The 21820-nt window shown below is 57.7% G+C and overlaps 1 protein-coding gene across 1 annotated transcript in view; it reads left to right on the top strand.

Moving 5' to 3' along the window:
* TG (thyroglobulin) overlaps positions 1-21820 on the top strand; it is a 200618-nt gene that overhangs the window by 64577 nt on the left and 114221 nt on the right. Inside the window, exons 30-35 of the mRNA XM_045861238.1 lie at positions 3342-3479; positions 4222-4398; positions 5627-5738; positions 7621-7700; positions 8340-8483; positions 11122-11184. Of these exons, the coding sequence (XP_045717194.1) occupies positions 3342-3479; positions 4222-4398; positions 5627-5738; positions 7621-7700; positions 8340-8483; positions 11122-11184 (714 nt within the window). The remainder of the gene's footprint in view (positions 1-3341; positions 3480-4221; positions 4399-5626; positions 5739-7620; positions 7701-8339; positions 8484-11121; positions 11185-21820) is intronic.

The following is a 21820-nucleotide window of genomic DNA, read 5'->3' on the forward strand; positions in this document are numbered from 1 at the left end:
ATTAAATGGCAAGGTTCACCCGACTGAGGTCAGTGGCCTCACCCAGGTAAGCCCTGGGGAATGTGAGCAGAATGTGAGCCCCGTGGAGTTGTTGCGTAGTGAGCTGTCCAGGAGAGCCTCTTGAGAGGGAGTGCTTTTTTTTTTTTTTTTTAATATTTTATTTATTTACTTTTAGAGAGGGAAGGGAGAGAGATGGAGAGAGAGAGAGAAACATCAATGTGCGGTTGCTGGGGATTATGGCCTGCAACCCAGGCATGTACCCTGGCTGGGAATCGAACCTGGGACACTTTGGTTCTCAGCCCACGCTCAATCCACTGAGCTATGCCAGCCAGGAGAGGGAGTGTTTTTTTAAAATTTTAATTGTTGTTTTCTTTTTTAAAAAGATTTTATTATTTATTTATTTATTTTTAGAGAGGGAAGGGAGGGAGAAAGAGAGAGAGAGAGAGAAACCCAGGCATGTGCCCTGACTGGGAATCGAACCTGCAACACTTTGGTTTGCAGCCCGCGCTCAATCCACTGAGCTGCGCCAGCCAGAGCTAAGAGGCAGCGGTTCTCTGCGGTGGAAAGTACAAATGCGGGCAACAACAGGGGCAGAATGTACGTGGTGCCTGAGACTTCTCTTTCTCCAGCATCTACCATCGTTACTCCTTAGGCAGAGCCAAAACTCAGAGAGAGAGAGAGAGAGAGAGAGAGGGAGGGAGGGAGAGGAAGAGGAGGAGGAAGAGGAGGAAGAGAAGAGATGAGGGAAGGCAGGGCAGGCAGGCCGGTCTGCCAGCCTGGGGAGAACGCAGGACTCGTGGGCCAGACGCCCCACTGCCCCGCAGACAGACGAGGTGCGAGGCCACGGGTGCTTCGCTCACCCGCAGAGGGCCTCGATTCCTCACGTGTAGAGTGTACCGTGCTCTCCCCTCCTGCTGTTACAGGTTACATTCCGGCCAGAACACCTGGAGCCTTGGCTGGTACTTACCATGTGCCCCCAGACAGCAGTATCTTCCCTTTTCCGGGCCTTTCGTGCAGATCAGATGAGATAACGCACGGAAACCACCCCAGACGGGCTCATCCCATCGCAGTTGCTTGGCTTTTGTGGCTTCACGCTGCGTCCGTGGCGTGGTGGGACTGAGGGTTGTGTCTGGTGTAGAGTGTGGGCTCTCAGGTCAGGAGAGCGGGGTTCGATCCCGCTCCGCCTGGGGGCCCTTTGGTGCTTTATAGGCATCATCTCGCCAGTGTCACGGCAACTCTGCCCGTCGGCACTGTTGTTCCCACGTTGCACGTGAGGAACGTGAGGCTTTGGGGAGTGTGTGCCCCGGGGTGCCCCGCTGAGGCCAGTCCGGCGCCAGCCAGGCAGCAGCACCAGGACGCACACCGCGTGTGGCTGCCGCCGAAGCCCCGGTTCTGCTGCGGCGCCCGCTGCTCCCGGCACGGGCAGAGTGGGCTTGGGAGCCGGGTCCCGGGGACCCCTGAACCGACAGCGCAGAAGGGTTTCGTTTCATTTGCAGGGCTGGCTGTTTTTCTTTAGACTACGCCAGTATTTTTAAATTGGGAGATCTTTATGTAAACATTCAGAGTTTCAGCTTCTGTGGAGAAAAACAGAAAAAGCCCTGGTAACACTGGCTTCAGACTTCCACCTGCTACCCTGAAGTCCTAGGAGCTGAGACAAGCCTCCCCCTCCCTCAGGGCGTGCCCCCCCTTCGCCCTGGCCCCGCACAGCCCCCACACTCCTGCCGCCCGGGGGTGTCTGCCATGCTCAGCCTCAGGGGTGCCGATGAGGGTGGACAGGCGACCTGTGGCAGCGTCCGTGGGAATGCTGTCAAATCCACCCTGTACACCACGCCAGGGCTGCATCAGGGCTGCTATCGACAAAGCTGCCCCAGGATTCCAAGAGGAAGGATCCCCTTCCCACCCTCCCCCCACCAAAGGGGAGCTGCCGCCTCCCACCCCAGACCTGGGAGGGATTCTGCTTGTGTAGACAAAGCTCGGCTCGTTTTCCCTTCTCAGCTGATTGCGTTCCCGGTCGTAAAGCGATGAGGCCCAGCAGCAGAAAAAGCCCTTGGACCGGCTCCGTGGTGATGGGCCGCGGGCTCGCTCACCTGCTCCCTCAGACTCACGGCCAGCGAGGAGTGCGCCCCTCCCCGCTCAGGGGCGCTGTGGCCAGGCTGAGTGAGGGCAGGCAGAGCAGGTAACGAGATCATCCTGCTTGCCTGCAAGGGGGTGGGTGCCAAGTCTGAGAGAATTAGGAGAGAGCGGATTCTTCCTGCAACGGCGTGTGGACCAGGGACACCGGGTAGCTCAGTGTTGGCGCCGTGCCCTCCAGACCCTTCCAGAGCACATCGCTGTGCCCCGGGGGGCTTCCACAGACGAGGAGGGGTCCCACGTGCCGGCCACCACGCACATGGTGACGAGGGCTGAGATGGGACAGGTGAAGGGAGGGTGCAGGGGAGGAGGGATGCTAAGTGACCCGCGGGAGTCAGGAAAGGCTTCTCCAAGGGGCCGGGAAGGATCTGCCGGACGTTTCCGGGGGGCACCTGGGAGGAGGGGCCCCAGGTAGGGGGACGGCTATGCACAGGCTCCGAGGGCAGAGTGTGGTTGGAGGAACTTCGGGGGGCCACGGGCCTGCTGCCTCGATTTTCCTTCCTCACTCCACAGGCCGCTGTACAGCCACGTGAGATGCAGTGACCGCAGGGCTGGGGCGGCCTGGAGGGGCGCGTGGCCACTTGGTCCCTGGGGTGTCGGCCAGCACTAGACTTCTGGCCTTGGCAGATCTCGTAAATATTTTAACCCCCTCACCACCCCCCTGCTTTGGGGACTGCAGGGATGTTTAACTGGGCCCCCGCTCGTCTCCACGACCTGCTTCGTGCCCCCCCAGTGTAGGTCCCTCTGGGGTGCACAAGTATCCCTCCGCCCCCAGGCACGGAGAACCTATTTGTAGAGCCACAGACCGTCAGAGCGGGACAGGGCTGCCTGGTCCCTGAAGCGCAGGAGGGCCAGGTGGGCGAGGAGGAAGGCATACCTGCAGGCAGACTCGGGCAATGGCCGCAGCCATGAGGTGACGAGCTGGGGTCACCAGGGTCTGCAGCTTTGGTGGCCAGAAGTAGCATGGGAAAAAGTCCTGCTCGGGCGAAAAGTTGGACCAGACGGCTCCCATGGTTTCTTCCAAACCAGGATTCAGAGAGTTCTGCGACTGCTTGACTGCTAGGACTTCCTGGGGCCTTCTGAACTTTCCTTGCCCGTCCAGGCTCCCAGCTCTATTGACTGGGGGGGGTGGGGGGGGAGAGAGAGTGAGCCACCGATTGATTGTGGAGGTGAGGACCAGAGCGGCGACCGACTCCTCCTTTCTGTTTCAGACTCGGCAGCGCAGCTCTTCGAGCCTGTGGAGCTTAGCCAGGTCGCCGTCGGTGGGGACAGACCCCTGCCCAGCCAGCAGCTCTACCTCTCCAAACGCCTGTTTTCACCGCAGCAGGCAGACCGGTGGTGTCTGTCTCGTGAGTGTCCTAACACCTCATCCAAGTCTGGTCGGGCGCCACGGGCCTCGTTTAGGATCAAAGTCAAGGGCATAAGTCCCAGGTCACCTCAGTGTTAGGACCACGGGTGACATGAACAAAGGACATAACCCATGCCTTCAGGAGGCTGATACTGTAGTGAATTTCTACTCTGCACCCAGCGCCGATGATGCATCCACCCACCCACCCATCCCTCCACCCACCCACCCATCCATTCATCCGCCCACCCACCCCCCCATCCATTCACCCACCCTTTACCCACCAGACAGAACCTACGTTCTGGGCCTGGTGGTTAACCCAGGGGAACTACCCCGGTCAGAGAGCTCACGCCTGCCCGTGGCAAGGCCCAGCTCGGGAGTGGGAACCGGGAGGGCACCCACCCAGCTCACGGTGGTTTCGCAGTCCTGTGGCCTCTGGTCGGAAGGTCCGGACTGTCCCCGAGGTGGTCCCGGGGAGAGCCGGCGGAGTTGCACCCTCTCTCCCCCTGCACCGCCCACCCCTCTCCCTGTGAGACTCGGCCTTTCCGCAGAGCCCGTGGACTCCCTGCTCTCAGAACCCCAGGGGTTCTCTCGGGCCCTCCAGCCTGGACGGCCTCGGCTGTCCCAGCCTCCGCCCTGCCCAGGAAGAGCCCCTGGGAGGCCTGGCTTCTCAGAAGGCCCCTCGGAGGTAGCTGTCATGTCCTGCGGGCCCCCAGGCCCTAACCCCCGTGCCCTCTCGCCTGTAGGCTGCGTCCGGGAGCCCTCTTTCTGCCAGCTGGCGGAGACAAGGGACAGCGCTGCCTCGTACTTCACCTGCACCCTCTACCCAGAGGCCCTGGTGTGTGACGATGTCCTGGACTCCCGTCCCACGGGCTGCCGGCTCCTCCTGCCGCACCGGCCGAGCGCCCTGTTCCGGAAGAAAGGTGAGCGCTTGGAGGCAGCGGCCCGACCGCTGGGCGCAAGTGTGCAGATGGTCCCCGTGCTACAAAAGATAAAGTCGTCCACGCTCGTCGTAGAGGTGGGGAGCCCCTCGGAAACGCATCGGGTTGACTGTCCAGAATGGTTCTGCCCTGGGGTTATTCTGAGAATAATTCCTCAGAGAAGGCTGCCGCCAGTGCCCGGGTCAGCTGGCATCCCGCCGGATTGCGGCAGACCCCACCGACTGGGGCCCTGCAAAACAGAGTGGGTGTTTCTCTCCGAGGGCATGAAGGACTCTATTTTTTGTTGGGGCGGGGGGATTTTTTCACTTTATGCAGTCTCCGTTTCTTCCATTTTCTGTTCTGTCGTCTTTGCTGGAGGCCTTTCTCAGACATCTGGGGACCCTTGGTTTTCCACTGGGACACGAGATGAGGCCCTCCCCCCCCCCCCACACACACACACAGCTGACCCGGAAGCCGGGAGTGCGCAGTGGGAGTTTGCTGGTCTCGGGGTTCCCTGCAGGCTAATCTGGTTGGGCTACCTCTGGGGGATCGCTCTGGTCGGCCTGGGGGCATACAGCTGGGGGCTGTTGGTTTGGCTCCTGAGTAAGGCTGGGAGAAAGAGTCTCAGTATTTACCATGTGCTTTGACCTGAAAGAATCCTCTAGTTTCCATGTGGCACTCCCACCACTAACTGTACCTGCTGCGCCCACGACACCCTCTCTGTCTTGTCCTCTGCAGAAAATAAGGCTTCGATCTGCTTCTGTGTTGGGGGAGGGCTGTTGCCCCTGCAGACAGCAGAGGAGGGCGTCTGGAGACCTGATCGCCCCCTGAAGGGACCCTGTGCCCACCCCTTCCATCCCACCTCCGTCCTCTCGCTGCCCCACTTAACCCTTCAGGGATTCCAGAAGGTGCAGGGAGGTGCTTCTGGGTTTTTCCTGCAGAAAAGGCCTAAAAGTTTTTAGGTCTGTTAACTCAATTTTGTACTCTTCTCTGTGCTTTCTAGGCTTGGAACACCGTGTCGCTGTACCCCCTGTCCTTGTCCCTTCGTCTCTGTGTGTGGGATGCCTTCACCGGCGTCCCTCCACTGTCGTTTGAGGGAGACTGGGTGGGAGTTTCACGGGCATCTTTCACTGGAAGCTCTCTGTCTGGCTCGTGCACCTTCATCCTCATACTTTCGTGGAGACAACCAACTTCTCCCTAAGTGATACACGTTCCTTCTTCCCTCGAGCAGTTGTGCTGCAAGACAAAGTGAAGAACTTCTACACCCGCCTGCCCTTCCGCAAGCTGACGGGGATTTCCATCCGAAACAAGGTGCCCATGTCTGACAAGCCCATTTCCAATGGGTAAGCGGCCTCGCCCCGCGGCTGATGCTTATTAGGAAGCCTCTTCACTGCATGAAAGGGGTGGCACAGTATCTGTTAAATGCACAGGCATCATTAAAAACTGTGAACCTCAAAGCTAAGGTTGAAAAAGGTCGTAAGAAGAAAGTAACCGTGTGTAAGAACGTGGCTAAAGTAGGTCATTGGTTAAACATGAAATTTAGCCCCGGACCACCAGCCAGTGCATGCAAAAGCAAATGCAAAAAGGCACAAGCCAGGCCTTACCAATGAGTAACAATGACCTGATGTTGTAATGAACTTGGTGGGCAAAGTCCCAGTGTGCTGTGTGCAGGATCTGGAGAGCAAACTGGACTTTTCACAGGGCCGTAGGCTTCTCTGGACTTACAATTTATTTTACGCAGTGCTTTAGAAATGTGCTTTATTGTATTTTTAGTTAGTTAGCTGTGATGTAGTTGTCTTCACTGGAGGCGTTGCTTCTCTGAGCCTCGTCTGCGGATCCCGCATGGGAACCCGCAGGGAGACCTGCGACGGGCCACACCTGAGTCCGCCCGGACCTGCGGAGTCAGCATGTCCCGGGGTGGGGTTCAGCCCCCTGAATTCTAAATAAGCTTCCTCCTGGCGGTGCTTTTGTGTTCTGGGATGCGGATCGCTGATCTATGAGTTTGCTGCTCTGGACCGTATTGTTGATTTGTAAAAACCATGTCACATGGCTTTTAAGATCTCTTGGGAATGGAGATAAAAATATGGTGTGAGATAGTCTCTCTGGAGGTTGGGCCTCGCTCCGCCTTTGCTGGTGTGGGTGGGGGAGGGGAGCAGGAGAAGCGGGGTTGGAACCCCGCGGTCAGCCTGACCCTGGTGTGGGGGCCGGGGCTGGGGTCTCAGAGCAGTTCGATGGGGAAGCACAGTATCCAGGCTGGGGCTCAGCAGTGAGCTTCCAACAAAGGTAAACTGGTGACAGGGCAGGTGGGCAGGGTGCTGGGAGAGGTTTCCGGCAGGACGCAGGTGCAGCCAGAGGCCGAGGGGTTGCCTGGGAGATGGAGGCTCCGCCCGCCAGGATGACTCGGGTTCACGGGCGTCTAGAGGGCGGGGGGAGATCACCAAGAATGAGCGGGGTCCCCACACGGAAGAGCTCAGGTGGAGCAAGCTCTCGGGAGTCGGGAATGAGTGATCTGAACCGGGGCATCAGGTCGGGGTGGGGGACTCAGGACCAAGCCCCGGGCACTGGTTTGGGGCCACTGGGTTCCTCCTGGCAGGACTGGTCCTGGCAGCCGAGGGCGAGGTCGGGGAGCCACCCTGAGTAGGTCCTGAGGGGGCGCCTGGATGCAGCGGCCCGGCGAACAGAGGTGTGGTCGTGGGGTGCGGTCAGCGTGCGCACAAGGTGGAGTGCACAAGGGCATGGGGCGGGGACAGAGCACAGCTCTTTGCCACCTAACCAGGCACCTGCTTGGGTCACTGCACCCGTAAGCCCGTGGGACGCCCCCAACCCCGGTACACACACATTTCTTGAGACATCTTCCCTACCATTTTCCCCTTTCTTAGAACCCGGAGCTGGAACTTTCTCCCTGTCTGAAAGGACTGTAGGAGTACATTCAGGATGCCGGTTGGCTGGGCTCGGGGCCTGGCCTAGAATAGGCATGGAACCTTGTTCAGGGAACGAATGAAGGGTGGTGAGACAGTATCCCCAAGAAGAGAGTAGCGTGTTTTCAGAAAAACCCTCAAAGCTAGGAGTCCACCCATGCATCTTGGCCAGAGCGCCCCCGGTTTAGGTGGGCATAGAGAGAGCGGGCCCCAGAAGTAGCAGTGACTGCAATCAGCCCTGCACCGTCCCCAGGTCCTGGGCTGCCCGTGAAATCCCTCAGGCCTCCCCTCTTTCCTCTCATGCCAGGTTCTTCGAGTGCGAACGACGGTGCGACCTGGACCCCTGCTGCACTGGCTTTGGCTTCCTGAATGTCTCCCAGTTGAAAGGTGAAAGTGGTAGCAAACCCCCCTGCGTAGAGCACCTGTGATCTGATCTAATCCTCAGCCCCTGCGTGTGGTGGGTGGGGAGGAGCGACCCCCGCTCTCGGGTGGGAAGCAGGGGCTTAGAGAAGGAGCTGGTTCGTAAATGTGACGGCTGGAGCACGGCTCCTGGTCCAGTGCCCGGTCAGCTCCCCACACCCTGCCTCCCCCCGCCGATCGGGACCGCCTGCCTTCCACACCTCACCTAGTGGCCTTCTCGTCCATTCGTGTGAGCTGTGCTTAAAATGCGCTAGCGGTGCGATCGAGGAACAGTCCCTGAATCTCTGAGCCCCGGTCTCCTCCACTGTAAGTGGGGATGAGAGTGCGACCCGCTCGCAGGGCGCGTGAGGACCAGGGACCGAGGAGACGGCCCTAGCCCAGCCCTGGGCTCTTGATGGCGCCCCCTAAGTCCTAGTCACTCTCAGCCCTGGGCTGTCGGGCCAGCGAGCGTCAAGCCGCCAGGTGGTTCATCCCTGGCTAACGTCATGCCTCGAATACAGTCGTGCACCCCAAATACCCGCTAAAGAACAGTGTGCAGACGCTCCCTCTTTCAGTTAGAATCTCCATCCTGATCGCTTTCCTGGCCCCGGTTATTGCTTGCTCCAGGTGGAGAGGTGACATGCCTAACTCTGAACAGCTTGGGGCTTCAGAGCTGCAGCGAGGAGAGCGGAGGCGCCTGGCGCATCTGGGACTGCAGCTCCCCCGACACCGAGGTGCACACCTACCCCTTCGGGTGGTACCAGAAGCCTGGTGAGTACGTAGGGTGCCCCGGACAGCTCCGTGGGCGTCTTTAGTTGACCGGGGTCCAGACGTGCATTCGGGTCGTGTCCTGGGGCCTGGAAGGAGATGATTCGGGATTCACTGGGTGCGGAACAACAGAAGCAGGAAAGGAATTTGTGGGAAGTCTAGCACAGACTCAGAGGAAAGATGACCAGCGAGGCCTCAGCGCACGGGCGGGCTGAGCGGGAAGGAGCGGGCAACGTCCTCGTGCGTCACCGTCACCGCTGTCCTCCTCCGGAAGGTCTGGGTGGTTGCGGTCAAGCTTTAAGTTCAAGGGGGGAGGGCTGGGCCCAGCGTGGTTGAGAGCCTGCCCACGAGGGCGGGGCAGCTGGAGTGACAGCCCAGCGAAGCAGCAGGCGCTGGTGGGGAGGGGTCCCTCGCAGTGTCCTTCAGGTGCTGTCACTGGGCAGGGGGAGCCGGCAGGTGCTCCCTCTGCCGGGTTCCCTCGGTGTCCTCGTCTCGTCCGTTAGAATGTAACGCGTCTCTCCTCCCATGTCGCCTCCCATCTCCTCGTCCCACCGAATGCCGGGACACACCATTTCCCGTCCTTATATTGCTCAGGGATGAACCGGGTCGGGAGAAGCTTGGGACAGAATCCATTTGTTCAGCCATACCACAGCCCTCAGGGAGCTCCCCACGACCCGTGCGTCAGTGGCCTCCATGCCAGAGTCCTGTTCACAGGACGGAGGTGGAGGCCGAGGTGGCCCCTGGGAGGAGAGAGGCACACGCCGGCCGCAGGGCTCCCCCAGAGGGCACCCGCAGAGCCTGCAGGAATGTGCCCTCTGACTTTGCTGTCCACAGCAAACGCCAGGTCCCACGGGTCTTAGTGCAGAACCGAGGGCCCGAACGAGCCATCGTGAATGCAAACGAGGCCGTTTGCTGCCCGTTGCTCCCGGCAGCAGGACCCAGACAGGAAGTGTTCGTACATCCAGGGTGGGAGGGCAGGGGGACAAGGGCAGCTCTGCGGTCAAGCACTGCCCCAGAGACCTGGGTTTCCTGGAGGGGGCGGGGCCCTGCAGCCAGGTACCCCGTGCTCTTTGAAGAGACTTGGGCTGCCCGTTCTCTCTGCAGCTGGGTGAGGCCTGCACGCGGGGCAGGGCCATTGGTTGGTTTACAGAGTCCGACGTGGCTTCTGAAAATACAGTGGAGACCTCACAGCTTTTCTCTTCTGCTGCCAAGCACATGCACTTGTACCCTGCAGCAATTCTAGATGTGGCATTCCAGGAACTTAACCTGGAAAGGAAGCGGCAGGCTTTTCTAATTAGGTCTGCCTGCACCCTTCGCAGAAGCTGCCACACGTAGGTGGAGTTTCCGTACAATCCATTCTTCGCCGTCATTCACACGCTGGCAAAGCATTTGCTGAGTGCAGAGTTGGCTCCAGGCCCCAGGCTAGCACTTTGCAGAAAACATCTTATTTTGTCCCCACACAACCCTGCGAGGTAGCACCTGCTGCCACACCCCACTCAGCGGTGCGCTGGCAGGTATTTTACAACCAGTGAAGGTGGAGGGAAGCCGGGCTTCTAGCGGCTGCCACTTGCTGTGGTGTAAATCAAGCTACCAACTTGATGTCCCAGAAAGTTTAGTGATCCCTTGCTAATGTGCATTAGCCGAGCAAATTGCTCAAGGTTACACAGTGAGATGACACCGTCAGAGGGTCCCCAGGGCAATGTCGATCCTCCCAGGGACACGGGGTGGGGGGTGTTGACGGTTTCAGTGCCGCAAGGGCCCAGGGAAGCTGAGAACCCTCACAGTGCAGCCACTCCTGTGCAGTGAGAAGGTCCCACCCACAGGATGAGTGGCACCCTGTCATGTAACTCTGATGATGGTGGGCGAGAAAGAGCAAGTGACCAATAGCAGCAGAACGAGGCGACCCATTGTCTGCTGAGGTGAGCTGCCTGGCATGTCTCAACTCACCATTCTCGGGGCGTCCGAGTGCGATCTCCTCTCCAGCGTTTCATCCGTATTGCCTAAAGGTGCCTTCGCAAACTGAGCTCGCTTTGGATTGCAAGATAAATTCCCAAAAGCACAGCTACCAAGGCGTGGACATTTCAACGCCCTCGACAGAGGGCCAGGCCGTCCTCCGAAGACTGCACTGGTGCTCAGGATCTCTGCTCCGAGGGCTGCTGTCTTCCAGGAAGGACGGACATTCGAACAAACCAGCGGCGTGCCAGGGCCCAGCCGCTGGGCTTGGGGCAGCGGAGCTCGGCGGACGGTCGCCAGGAGGCCTGAGACTTGCTCGAAGAGCTCACAGAGCACTGACAGCAGGAGCCGTGGTCAGTGGCCCTCACAGTGCGGCCCGGGGCCAGCAGAGTCAGCATGTTCCGGGAACTTGCTAGAAATGCCAGGTCTCGGGCCCCAGCCCGCTGGCACGTGGTGGGCAGGGGAGGCGCCGCTTTGCTGGTTAAAGCCTCTGAGGTCTTGCGACTGCCACTTGGGCGTCCTTGCGCCCGCCTTGATGGACCCAGGGCTGGTGCTGGGAGTCGGACGGGATCTCGGCCCTCTGAGTCTCACTTTGCTGTCACCGAATCATCCCTCTATTGATGCCTGCAGAGCTCGGGGACACTGAGGGTGAGGACAACCTAACTGGCCGCCTTTCTGTCCTTTGCAGTTTCTGGAAAGGACGCTCCCAGTTTCTGCCCTTCTGCGGCTCTGCCCTCCCCCTCAGAGAAAGGTGAGTCCTCGTCTCGTTAATGTCTTTGACGACAGCGCCCCCTCCTCTTTCTCCCCTTACTCCTTCCCTTTGTCCAGTCGTTCACAGCTCGCTGGACCCTCCCACGCATTCATCCCGGCCCCCGGCCGTCACGCACACATGCATGCACCGGGCAGGCACCGGCCCACGTCACAGGGGAGCAACCTGACTCGCAGCAGTGCCACGACTCGGCCGAGCAGCGCCGCCGCCTGGAGGCAGAGTGGGCCCTGAGCCCCGTTCCCCCAGTGTGTCTTCCGAGGAGTGTTTCACTCTGTCGCGGCAGGGCTCCACCCGCACGGTCCCGGGGCCGCGTCAACAACGGTGGCGCCTGTGGTCAGAAGGGAAAGAGCTCTGCTCTTCACAGGTGCAGGAGAGTTCAGGCTCCCCGCCGTCAGCACACTGCGGGGGGCACTGTGCCCTCTAAGGCAGGGCACTGGCCCTGAGCCTGGGAGCACGGCCCAGCCCGAGGCTGCCAGCCCCTGTCTGGTCATGAGGCGGCAGGAAGTTTGGGGAGGTGGCCGCTCTGGATGGGGGTCGGGGGGCATGGCCTCACTGCACGCCCCGTCGCTGCCTTCCCACAGTTGGGAACTGAGAGACCTTGAGAGCCCGTGCATCGCTAATTCCTGGCCCGTGACATGATGTCTGAGGGGCTCTAGATGTCTGTCGTGACGGTCCTGGCTGGAGTGACAGAATATAGCTTCTGTGGGAGGCAGTCATTTATGGTCAAGGCTGTGACTGAAAGTTTAAACGTTCTCAGCCCACGCTCCTTTCCTCCTCTCAGTAAACACGGCCGACTGGGGAGATCGTGTGTACGTGCGTTTTCTGCACACGCCGTCCGGAACGTCTGTGTCCGAGCACTTCAGGGCTTTGCGCTGAAGGCTTTCGGCCTGCACTGCCTGCACGGGGTCGGGCTCCTGGGGCCCTGTCTGTGCGTGGGCCACCCTATTGCTGCGTCGCGATGGCAGAGGCGGGGCTTGCAGAGAGAGGAGCGTGCTCAGAGCCAAACACGTATACATAATGCTTGTCCAGGCCAGACTGAGCTCACAGTCGAGTTTGAGTTTTATCAAGATGGTATGCAAACATTTGAAATAATCAAATAGTCCCCAAAGGTTTATGGGTTTTTTTAAATCAAGGTGTTCCCTGTTGCACCGCCCCCACTCACCAGTTGCACCCCCAAAGCTGCCACCATCGATCCCTTCAGCTGTCTTTTCTCATTCTGGTTTCCTCCGTGTTTCTAGATAATACATGACTCTCGCTGTTCCTTGACTTGTCAGTTTGGGAAGTGACGATTGAGTTCCCTCCTCTCTCGATGATGGCTCATGGCTTTTATCAGCCTTTTCTGATCTTCCTCCTTCACTCCCCGAACCTAGGAATGCACCTAGGAATGCCGAGGCACGTGGGGCTGAGACAGTGCACTTGACCGTGATGAGCAGGTCCACGTGGGTCACTGGGGAGCCCCGTGGGGTAATGGCGAGCGCCTGCTCTCACCAACCACCAAAACGGGGTCTGAGCTGAGCCTCCTTGTTCTGGCCCCGGGCTTCACCTGTGCCTTGCAGGGGGGCCTCCTGCCCCCCGGGGCCGCCCCTGGAGGACACAGGCCATGCCCGCACCCCGTCTGTGGGTGCCCGGCACGCTAGTTACTCCACGCTGCTGGGCCCATCAGCATGCCTCACTCTTCTCTTTTTTTTTTCTTTTTAAAGATTTTATTTATTTATTTTTAGAGAGGGAAGGGAGGGAGAAAGAGAGAGAGAAACATCAATGTGCAGTTGCTGGGGGCCATGGCCTGCAACCCAGGCATGTGCCCTGACTGGGAATCGAACCTGAGATGCTTTGGTTTGCAGCCCGCGCTCCATCCACTGAGCTATGCCAGCCAGGTGCACCCCTCTGGTTTTGGCCATTGGGTTGTTTGGGACCCTTCCCCGTTATGGACATAATGCGGTGGACACCGTGGTGCGCACGCCTTTGCCCACATCCGGCTTACTTCCCGGGGGCACGTTCTCCAGAGTGCGACGGTTGCCTCTGGGGACTTCGTCTTTTAAGAGTCTGGATTTATGTTGCCAACATTAGTCTCAAATAGTTGTTTTTTTTTTCCTACCACGTCCTGGCAATCCTTAAGTATTATCATTTAAAACTGCTATTGATTAAAATGGTAGGGGAAGAGTGCTTTGACAGCTAAATGCCAGCAGCGTGCTATTAGACACGTACACCCATCAAAACGTAAATAGCTCGGAGAGATGTTGCATGCCTCCACCCTGAGCTCTTTGTGCTCAGCGTTTGTGTTACTGAGATGTGAATTGCCTACAAAAAGGGGGGGGGGCACAGCCCACCCCCCCTCCACACACACACAGACGCTGCGCATCTGAGTTTATATGTTTCCAAGGCAGAGTGAGCTGCCACGGTATTTTTAAACGCACCTTTGACGAGTGTGATTTGCAGGCAGGGGAGACGGCAGGGCCGACAGCAGGGCCGACACTCCATCTGTGCTTAGAGTTCCCAGACTGGAACCCGGAGCCGGGGCCCTCACCTCTGATGGGAGCCGGAGGGGGGTGCAGCTCCGTCTCCAGGACGTGGGCACGTCAGCGTGATTCTGACATGGGCTATGCATGCACGTGCGTGTGTGTGTGTGTGTTTGCATATGTATACCGCTCCTCTTTGTGCAGGTTCTATCCAGGGACAAAAGGGAGTATTTATCAAATACCAACACTTCATAGATCAGTTAATGCTCACAAGAAAGTCTGATGGTGGCAAGGTCTGTTTTTCAAAGAAGGAAACTGAGGCTCCGCGAGGTTCAGTGACCCGGCTGTGATTTGAACCGAGTGTTTCTGGCCCCTCCGAGTATTCTTATCTCTTAGATAAGAATATTCGGTTTGAGCTTCTGGACAGGGTGAGAGAGGTGGACCTTCGAGTCCCTGCCCTTGTCTGGAGACCTAGTCTCTTGGCCTTGATGCTTGTAGGAGTGTGTGAATGCGCTGCCCCTTCAAAGTCTAGCGTGAAAGGGGCTTCCGACGCTCTGATTGGCCGATGGGGGTGGTGTGAAGAGGAGGGGGACTTCTGAACTCTCACAGGCCTGGGCACACACCACGTGCTCGAAACCCCTCCGAGCACTTCACTGCTGTTGCCCCGGAGAAGGCTCCTGACACAGGGCTCGTTGGCTGGTTTGAAGACGGCGGCGGTTTGTCAAAGGGGCAAGTTTCAGGACGTCTGTCAAGAGACAATGTTTTGTCCGTGCAAAGGCCCCGGGGTATGGAATCGGAGATTGGACAGTTTGGTAGGGCAGACGTAGGGCCATTAGTGGATGAGGTAGAAGATGAACAGTGGGAAGGTCCTGCAGCCAAGCACGAAGCTGGTGTCGGAGCCTTCACACTGTGCTGGGAACTTCCCTGGCCTCGGCGAGACCTGCTGGAGTGGGCGGTGAGCAGGGAAGGGACAGCAGCTCCAGGGCCGGTTACTATGGAAAGGTGTTGGGGCAAAACAAATCATTTTCAATCCCACTGAGTTCGGGGCAGTGAAGATGCGCATGCCAGCCACTTTCAGATGAGGGCTTGGGGATTCTCTCTCATTTCCAGGGGAGATGCTGTGCTGGGGGCCGGAGGTCTCGGGGGCGAAGGTGGGAGTGCACATTCTAGTCAGGAGAAGGCACAGGGTGGAAGAACTGAGGGAGATGGACCACCTACACCGCAGTGAGCCTCCTTTCAGGCTGTAGCAGGAGGGGGACGACTCCCCCAGAGTTAGCACAGGCAGGCAGGGATGCATCCTGGCCACATCATGGCCGAGCTAGGACGTCGAAGGCGAGTGTGCATTTGTCAGGTGGCCAGGAGGGGACAGGGAGGCGTCCTGGGCAGAAGGCGGCAGGAGCAGAATCCCAGGGGCACGCAGTAGCACAGCACACGCAGGGAATATGCGCACAAGACGTTCAGGATTGCAGGGCGGGAGGGGGAGGGCAGGGCAGGGCAGGGCCGAGCGGTAGAGCGCGTTGGGTACCACGTGTCCTGAGGGGCTTCAGGTGATGGCGCAGTGAGCTTTACAGCTTCTCCAACACTCCTCATTCGGGCCGTGAAGGGGATGATGCCCGAGGGGATGGACAAGGTAGATTTTGAGAAGATGAGGTCAATTGTGTCATCTGGGTATAGAGTATCAAATTACAGTTTTGGGGGGAAATTTGTCCGTTTTCTTTTTTAAACAAGCAAAATGGTCAGGATGTTATTTTTTCTTAAGAGAAAAATGTCGATTGCTGTTCGAAAGGCCCCCAGCACCCGATCCAGAGAGGGTGCTCCGGAGCAGCGCGGGCTGCTGCCGTCTCGGGCGCCGGAGCCTGCCGTGGGCCGGCCGCTCTCCTGCACACCCGGAGGTGGGCCTTCCTCGGTTCTGTTCCCAGGACACTTCGCTTTTCGCTGTTCACGCGCTGGTTCCGGAGCACATTGCTCATAGGTGCCGCTGAAGCAAACTGAGCATTTGGGTTGCAAGCCCGAGGGAAACACAGGACGTGACTTGTTAGAAATTTGTTCTGTATTCCAAGTTTATTTCACCTGCGGAACCTCAGAAGACCCTTTAGCCCTGGACATGCTCCAGCCCTTGACCTTGACTGAGTGCCTTTAGAGGGGTGGGTGCAGCACAGGTCGCTGCCGGCAGAGAGAGCTGTGGGTGGGGCTGCAGCTGAGAGGGGGCGCGAGGATGCTGAGAGAGATGGCTCATTCAAGTCCGGCCTGTCCGGACTTGAGCTGTCCGGCGCCGCCCCTGGAGCGGAGCCTGAATCTGGCGGTGGCCTCGAGAATGGTCTTTGGGGCCTCGGTGGTAGTCCGCCCTCTTTGCCTGCCTTGCCTCTGTCCCTTTCAGCCGTGCGCGTAGGTTGGTGGAATTCAGTTGATCTCTCCAGCAAATGTTTCCCATTAAGCTAGAGACAGAGTCGTGTGATCCTAAAAAGTGCCAGCCCCGGAGGGGAGCGTGCACACCGTCTAACTGAGGGAAGCGGGGGCCTCCTGGGGCAGGGATGGGCTTTGAAGTCAGTGGCCCAGTTTCCAAGCCGGCCCCCTCGCTGAGCCACTGAGTGCCCTGGGGCCGGACCCCCAGCCTGGTAACACACCCCCATTTGCTTCTGGGGCGTGAGGATGGTGGTGGAACTCCAGAACTGTCAGCCAGCCCCGTAGGCCTGTGTCGGGAAACAAATAAAGCACAGTGCTCAGCGCAGACGGGGTAATGAGTGAGTGCTTAAGGAACGCCAGCAGTAATTCCCAGTCCAAACCCGTGCTTTTCCAGAGACGGTGCCGCTCCCAAGTCACAGCCAGCGCATGGCAGAGCCGTGAAATTGCATCTTTGAAACGTTCCTGTGTGCCGAGTGCTCTGCCAGTCAGTGCGCTGAGTGCTCTCCGCATATTAAGGGGGGGGGGGACCTGGAGGGACATCTCAGCACGCATCCCAGGGACGTTGTAGTTCAGTAGTCTCACCGGGGGCAGGTCAGAGGGTGGAGTGGGCGTTACCTGAACTGGGCAGGCTGTCCTGTACCAACCCAGGGGCACTGTCCCCTGCACCCCTCCCATCGTGGCCGCTGGACGACACAAAGCCAGTGGTTAATCCTCTGTCCACAGCTATGAGGTGCAGGTGGGCGGGCACTGACTCCAAAATTGCCTGATGTTTGCATGGAAGTTCAGTTTCCTTTCCAAATTTGTGCATAGCCATGTAAACACACACACACACACACACACACACACACACACACTCTCTCTCTCTCTCGAGGGAGCTCTCGGCCTGCCCCATTGCTTCTTCATGAGAATGGCTGTCTGGGGACAGGGCTCCATCCCAGGGCCCAGTGAGGCAGGGCTGGCGGCAGACACCGCTCCTGTCTTCTCTCAGGAGCGCCGAGGGGGTCACCTAGGTGGCAGCCGCATCGCGCAGCAAACTCCACTCCCAAGCCGGGGGTGCGGCCCGGAGGCCTGTCTGCCACGCTGCCTGGGCGCCCGCCCGAGTGTGCGGTGAGCACAGCATTGCCCATGGCAGCTCCCCTGGACCTCGTCCCTGCTTCTCCGAGGCCCGGGGCAGAGGAGGAGAGGGACACAGCTGGCACGCTGGGATCACGGTGGCAGGCAGCAGATCCAAGGAGGACAGGAAATGGGAGGAACCTGGCCCCAGCGTGGAATTCCTCGCCCTCCCCGCAGAGGCAGGAGGCGGCCTCCAGCCAGCTGCGGAGGCGCTGGTTCTGGGAAGGGGTTACGGCCGCTCCGCCACAGCTGTCACTGCCCCCGTTCATCCAGCGAGCGTTCAGTGCGCACTGACCCCGTGCCAAGTGCATGGGGCCGTGGCACGCTCAGAGCTGGCAGACAGCCCAGCCCCGCGGAGCTTCATCCTCACATCTCTCTCCGGGGCCTGCTCCTCCTCTGCTCCGAGCCGACGTCCCCTCCTCCCATGGACCTCCACCCCCCTGTCACAGCAGCCCCCGCTCCTGCACTCTCCACCTCTTCACTGGCTTCATTGTCTCCACACAGCTTCTTGCTGCAAATTTCCTCCCTTGACTACTTCTCACGTGTTTGCCCTCCTCTGAAAGGCGAGCTGCACAGGGCAGGGACTTCATCTGTCTGGCCCAGTGCTGTGCTTTAGTGCCCAGAGGCGTGGCTTGTACCAGTCAGTGCCCAGGAAACACTGAATGGACGTATGAATGGATGAATGAGTGAATGAATGAGCGAATGAATGAACTTCTCTTGCTTGCTTGTCTGCTAGACTGATTCCCCAGGGCACAAGTTTTATGACTCACAGTTTAATCTTAACACTCAGCAAAGTGTCCAATATGCAGTAGGTACTCAGTATTATATTGTTTTAAAAAAACATGTATTTACTTTACTCTAGGTGAGTGTTTAAAGCCAATAGCCTTTCAGTGAACGTTTGTGGGAAGAAGGAATCCGTAAAGGAGTGAAGCAATTGCCGAGTGGTGGTGGAGCTCCGGAAACCACTCGGGCTGTGGGAGGCCTTAGGTGTGTAACCTTGGCCAGTCTCAAGGATCTGTCTGAGTCTCAGTTGCCTCCCCTGTAATGTGGAGATGGTGATGTCGTCTTCAGAGATGTTGTTCATGAAGCTTGAGGGAGAGATCCCGTGTAAAAGTTGCCCCTCGCAACGCCCGGTGATGGTTGGCAGTGTTGGAACAGCCAGACCAGGTCGCGCCCCGCCAGTGCTCAGGGGACCCTGTGCCAGGTGGCCTTTCCGAGCGCTGCCCCTGCAGTGGGGCGGTCGGTGCACAGCCCGTGTGAGAGCGGGCAGCATGCCCGGGGCAGTGCACTGACGTTTGCCGCACGGCTGCGTCGCACACCCGGGTTAGGTCCTAGAGGATGGGGGAAGGCAGGGCTTCCCTCAGTAACTTTCCCCCCGAGACTGCGCGTGTTTTTATACCTGGATGGTCCATCAGGGGCGTGCCCAAATTTAAGGGAGAAAAAGTCCAGAACAAATTATGCCAACGTAGGGCCCACCTTTTCTTTTTCTGATAGGACATTCCCCCCGAGAGTGTTCACGTTGTTTTAACAGGGAGACAAACCAGAAAGAGCTCATTTCTAAGGGTGAAAATTCAAACCATTTTTGACAAGCATGTGGGGGCTCTGTTTTAGACAGGTTACCCTTCCTAGGGCCTTGCAAAGCATTCTGTGTAGCTGGCTGTGAATGAAACCATGCCTGAATGCCGTCTACCAACGTCTGCGCATTTCCTTTAGTTTTACGGCTTATGCTAATTTCAGCAGTTGATTAAAAATGGTCATACCACGTTCCAAGTGGCTAGTGCTGCTCACAGTTGTTTTCTACGGGCCCTTTGGGCAGTCCTCGTTTGTTGGTCTCCGCTGAATTCCCTGACCTCCCTGGAGGGAAGCAGCTTGGTTTATCAAGGGAACAGGCACCGTCCCCGCCCCTTGGGCAAAGCCCAGGAGGTGGGAGGGGCCCAGCTCGGGAGGGACCAAGGGCAGGCTTGAGTGTGGATGGAGCACGTGGCACCCTGGGAGGGCACCCTGGGAGGGGAGGGGAGGGGGCACGGGCTCAGGTGATGGAAGGAGCAGGCGTTGGTTTTTCTGCTGTGATGGCGGCTGAGGTGACGAGCCCCCCACCCCTGGAGGATTCAAGCATGCTGGAGATTTCCTTACTGTGAGAGGGTGGCTTACATGGCCTCTGCGTTTCCCTTCACACTTCCTACTTTTGTATCTCTAATGATTGGCTCAGTTATACTCGAAGGTGGCTTTTGTTTTCCTTCTGTGTTGTTTTTCCCCTGCTAACTTCGCCACAGCAAACAAGGTGCGTGGCAGATACTTGCAGAAGCGGTGAAGCAGAGGGACCGGCCCTGGGCGAATCTGGGTTTCAGTTCCAGTTCTAGTCCTACTCCAGGTCTCGCCGTTGGGCCCAGGGCAAGTCACTTCACTGCTCTGAGCCCGAGTGTCCACCTTAAGACGGGCTTTATAACATCACCTACACCCACAAGTTGCTGTGAGATTTGGCTGACGTCTTGCAGGGAAAGCGCTTAGCCTGATACCTAACACACAGCACATTGGTGAACCACAGCGGCGGCAGAGGCAGAGGGCAGGAGTGCAGTCTCGGGGGTCTGACCCAGCTCTGTGACCTTAGGGGGTTACCTGCAGCCCACTGAGGGGTCAGGAGGGCCTCTGCCCAATGCTCTTGTTCAACACGTCTAGGGAGGGCTCCGCGTGATTGGGGTTACTTTGCTGAGCTCATGTGGGTTCTCCATGCGCATGTGCACCTCTGAGTTGCTGCAGTTTTACCCAGCTACCCAGGGTCACATACAGCCGCCCCAAGAAAGAGGAGTTCAGGTGTTTTCAGGAGACCCACCTGTCGTACCGTCTCCCAGACGGCCTTTGTTTGCAGGGGAATTTGAGTGGTGTCCACTCCATACGGGTCAAACTTCCTAGAGAGAAAGCCGGTTTAATCCAAGCCTTTGGATGTCCACCAGGAGTTTTGCTCATGATGAGCCTAGTAATTTGTCCTGAGGGCAGAGAGGGACTGACCATAGCCCCAGGTCCTCTTCTGCGGGTACGGTTTTGGGGAACAGACGTTTCTCCAGAAGTGTCTTTGATGTTAGCAGTGTGATAGATGCTTACTCACCAGCCCACAAGCTCATAACCTCAACAGATCCTGGACCCTTGCGGATGTCTTTGGAAACTTCTGCTTGCGATGTACATGCCACTAAAGGGAAACGGTTGAGGAGACTGCCGTTGAGTCACGAGGAGAAAGAGGCAGTTGTGGCGGAGCGGGGGTTGGGAAGCGGCGCTCCGGTCAGGCGCCCGGTTGGCCAGCCGTGAGCTGCGACTTGGGCCGTGTCACGCACCACCTCTGAGCTGCAGTCCAGCCCCGTGCAAACTAGTGATAATAATACGATTAATGCACACGTTGATGTAGTTATTAAATATCACAGTGTGAATAGAAGTGTTTCATAAACTGGAATGTGCCACAATTGCCCGTTATCGGCTTGCTAATTGATTTATTCAATAATTATTATTGAAGTCTTGTCTTGTGGTGTGGGAATAATTCCAGTGTTAATCTTTGTTGAGATAAAAAAATTAGTATCTCATTTCTCTTGTATTAATTAACATGACTGTATTTTTCAGACTATAAGATGCACTTTTTTCCACCAAATCTGGGAGGAATAATGGTTGTTAATCCTGCTGTTGAGTTCTGTTTACATTTACACTGGTGAAATATTATGTTACTTATGTTAAACATTTTACCACATTTTTTGCTTCAAATTTTTTTCCTGTTTTCCTCCTCTGAAACCTAGGTGCATCTTATGGTCCAAAAACTACGGTAATTAATTCATTTAATACATACAATTGAGCTGGGCTGTTCATGCAAAATAGTGATATTATTTCTATTTAACACATAAAACACTTAATGTTAGCCACAACTATATTACTACTCTTATTGTTAACATTTTTTTACGTGCTGTTATGAGAGGTCTTGGAGAATGAACAAAAACCGAGGCGGATTCTTTGATCTCGTGGAGCTTCTACTTCAACAGAGATAGACCTACGAGTAAGTTGCAAGGCAGCGTATTGGGGGACAGCAGACATGTTTCTGAGACGCCTGAGCTGAAGGAAGCCTGCTCGGGGGGGGGGGGGGTGGGGAGGGTGGGTTCGCTGGGCGTCTGTAGGAAGGGACGTCGGAGTCGGGCTTTGAAGGGCAGTGTGAGTTCCCCGTGTGAGTGAACCGACTCGGCGCTGCAAGCAGACGCCGGCAGGAAGGGAACCAGGAGCAGAGGCAGACGACACACGTTCTGCCAGACCGGCGGGTGCCGGGGTGGAGCGGTGCGGGGAAGGCTGACGACGGCCGGACGAGGCTGGAGAGGTGGCGAGGGAGGCGGTGGCCCCGCTGCGGGGGACCCGGGAGGCCCTGTCTGTGGCCGGGAATTCGGATAAGCTGTGTCTGTCCCGGGAGCGTTCTGGTGATGATGGTAGAGTGAGAAATTTAGACCTGAAGGAACTCCTACCCTGGCTTTCCTCCTACAACGCCCTTTCTCGATGGACAGTCAGTCTACTGGAACGCCAGTCAAGGACAGTGTTGAACGTTTCAGGCTGGGCGGTCCCGGGGGTGGTGGTTTTCTCGGGCCAACTCCCAAGGTACCGAATGTAAGGAGGGGACCAGGTGAAGA

This window comes from Phyllostomus hastatus, unplaced genomic scaffold (assembly GCF_019186645.2).
Source record: "Phyllostomus hastatus isolate PE091 unplaced genomic scaffold, TTU_PhHast_1.1 phas_scaffold_21, whole genome shotgun sequence".
Lineage (NCBI taxonomy): Eukaryota > Metazoa > Chordata > Mammalia > Chiroptera > Phyllostomidae > Phyllostomus > Phyllostomus hastatus.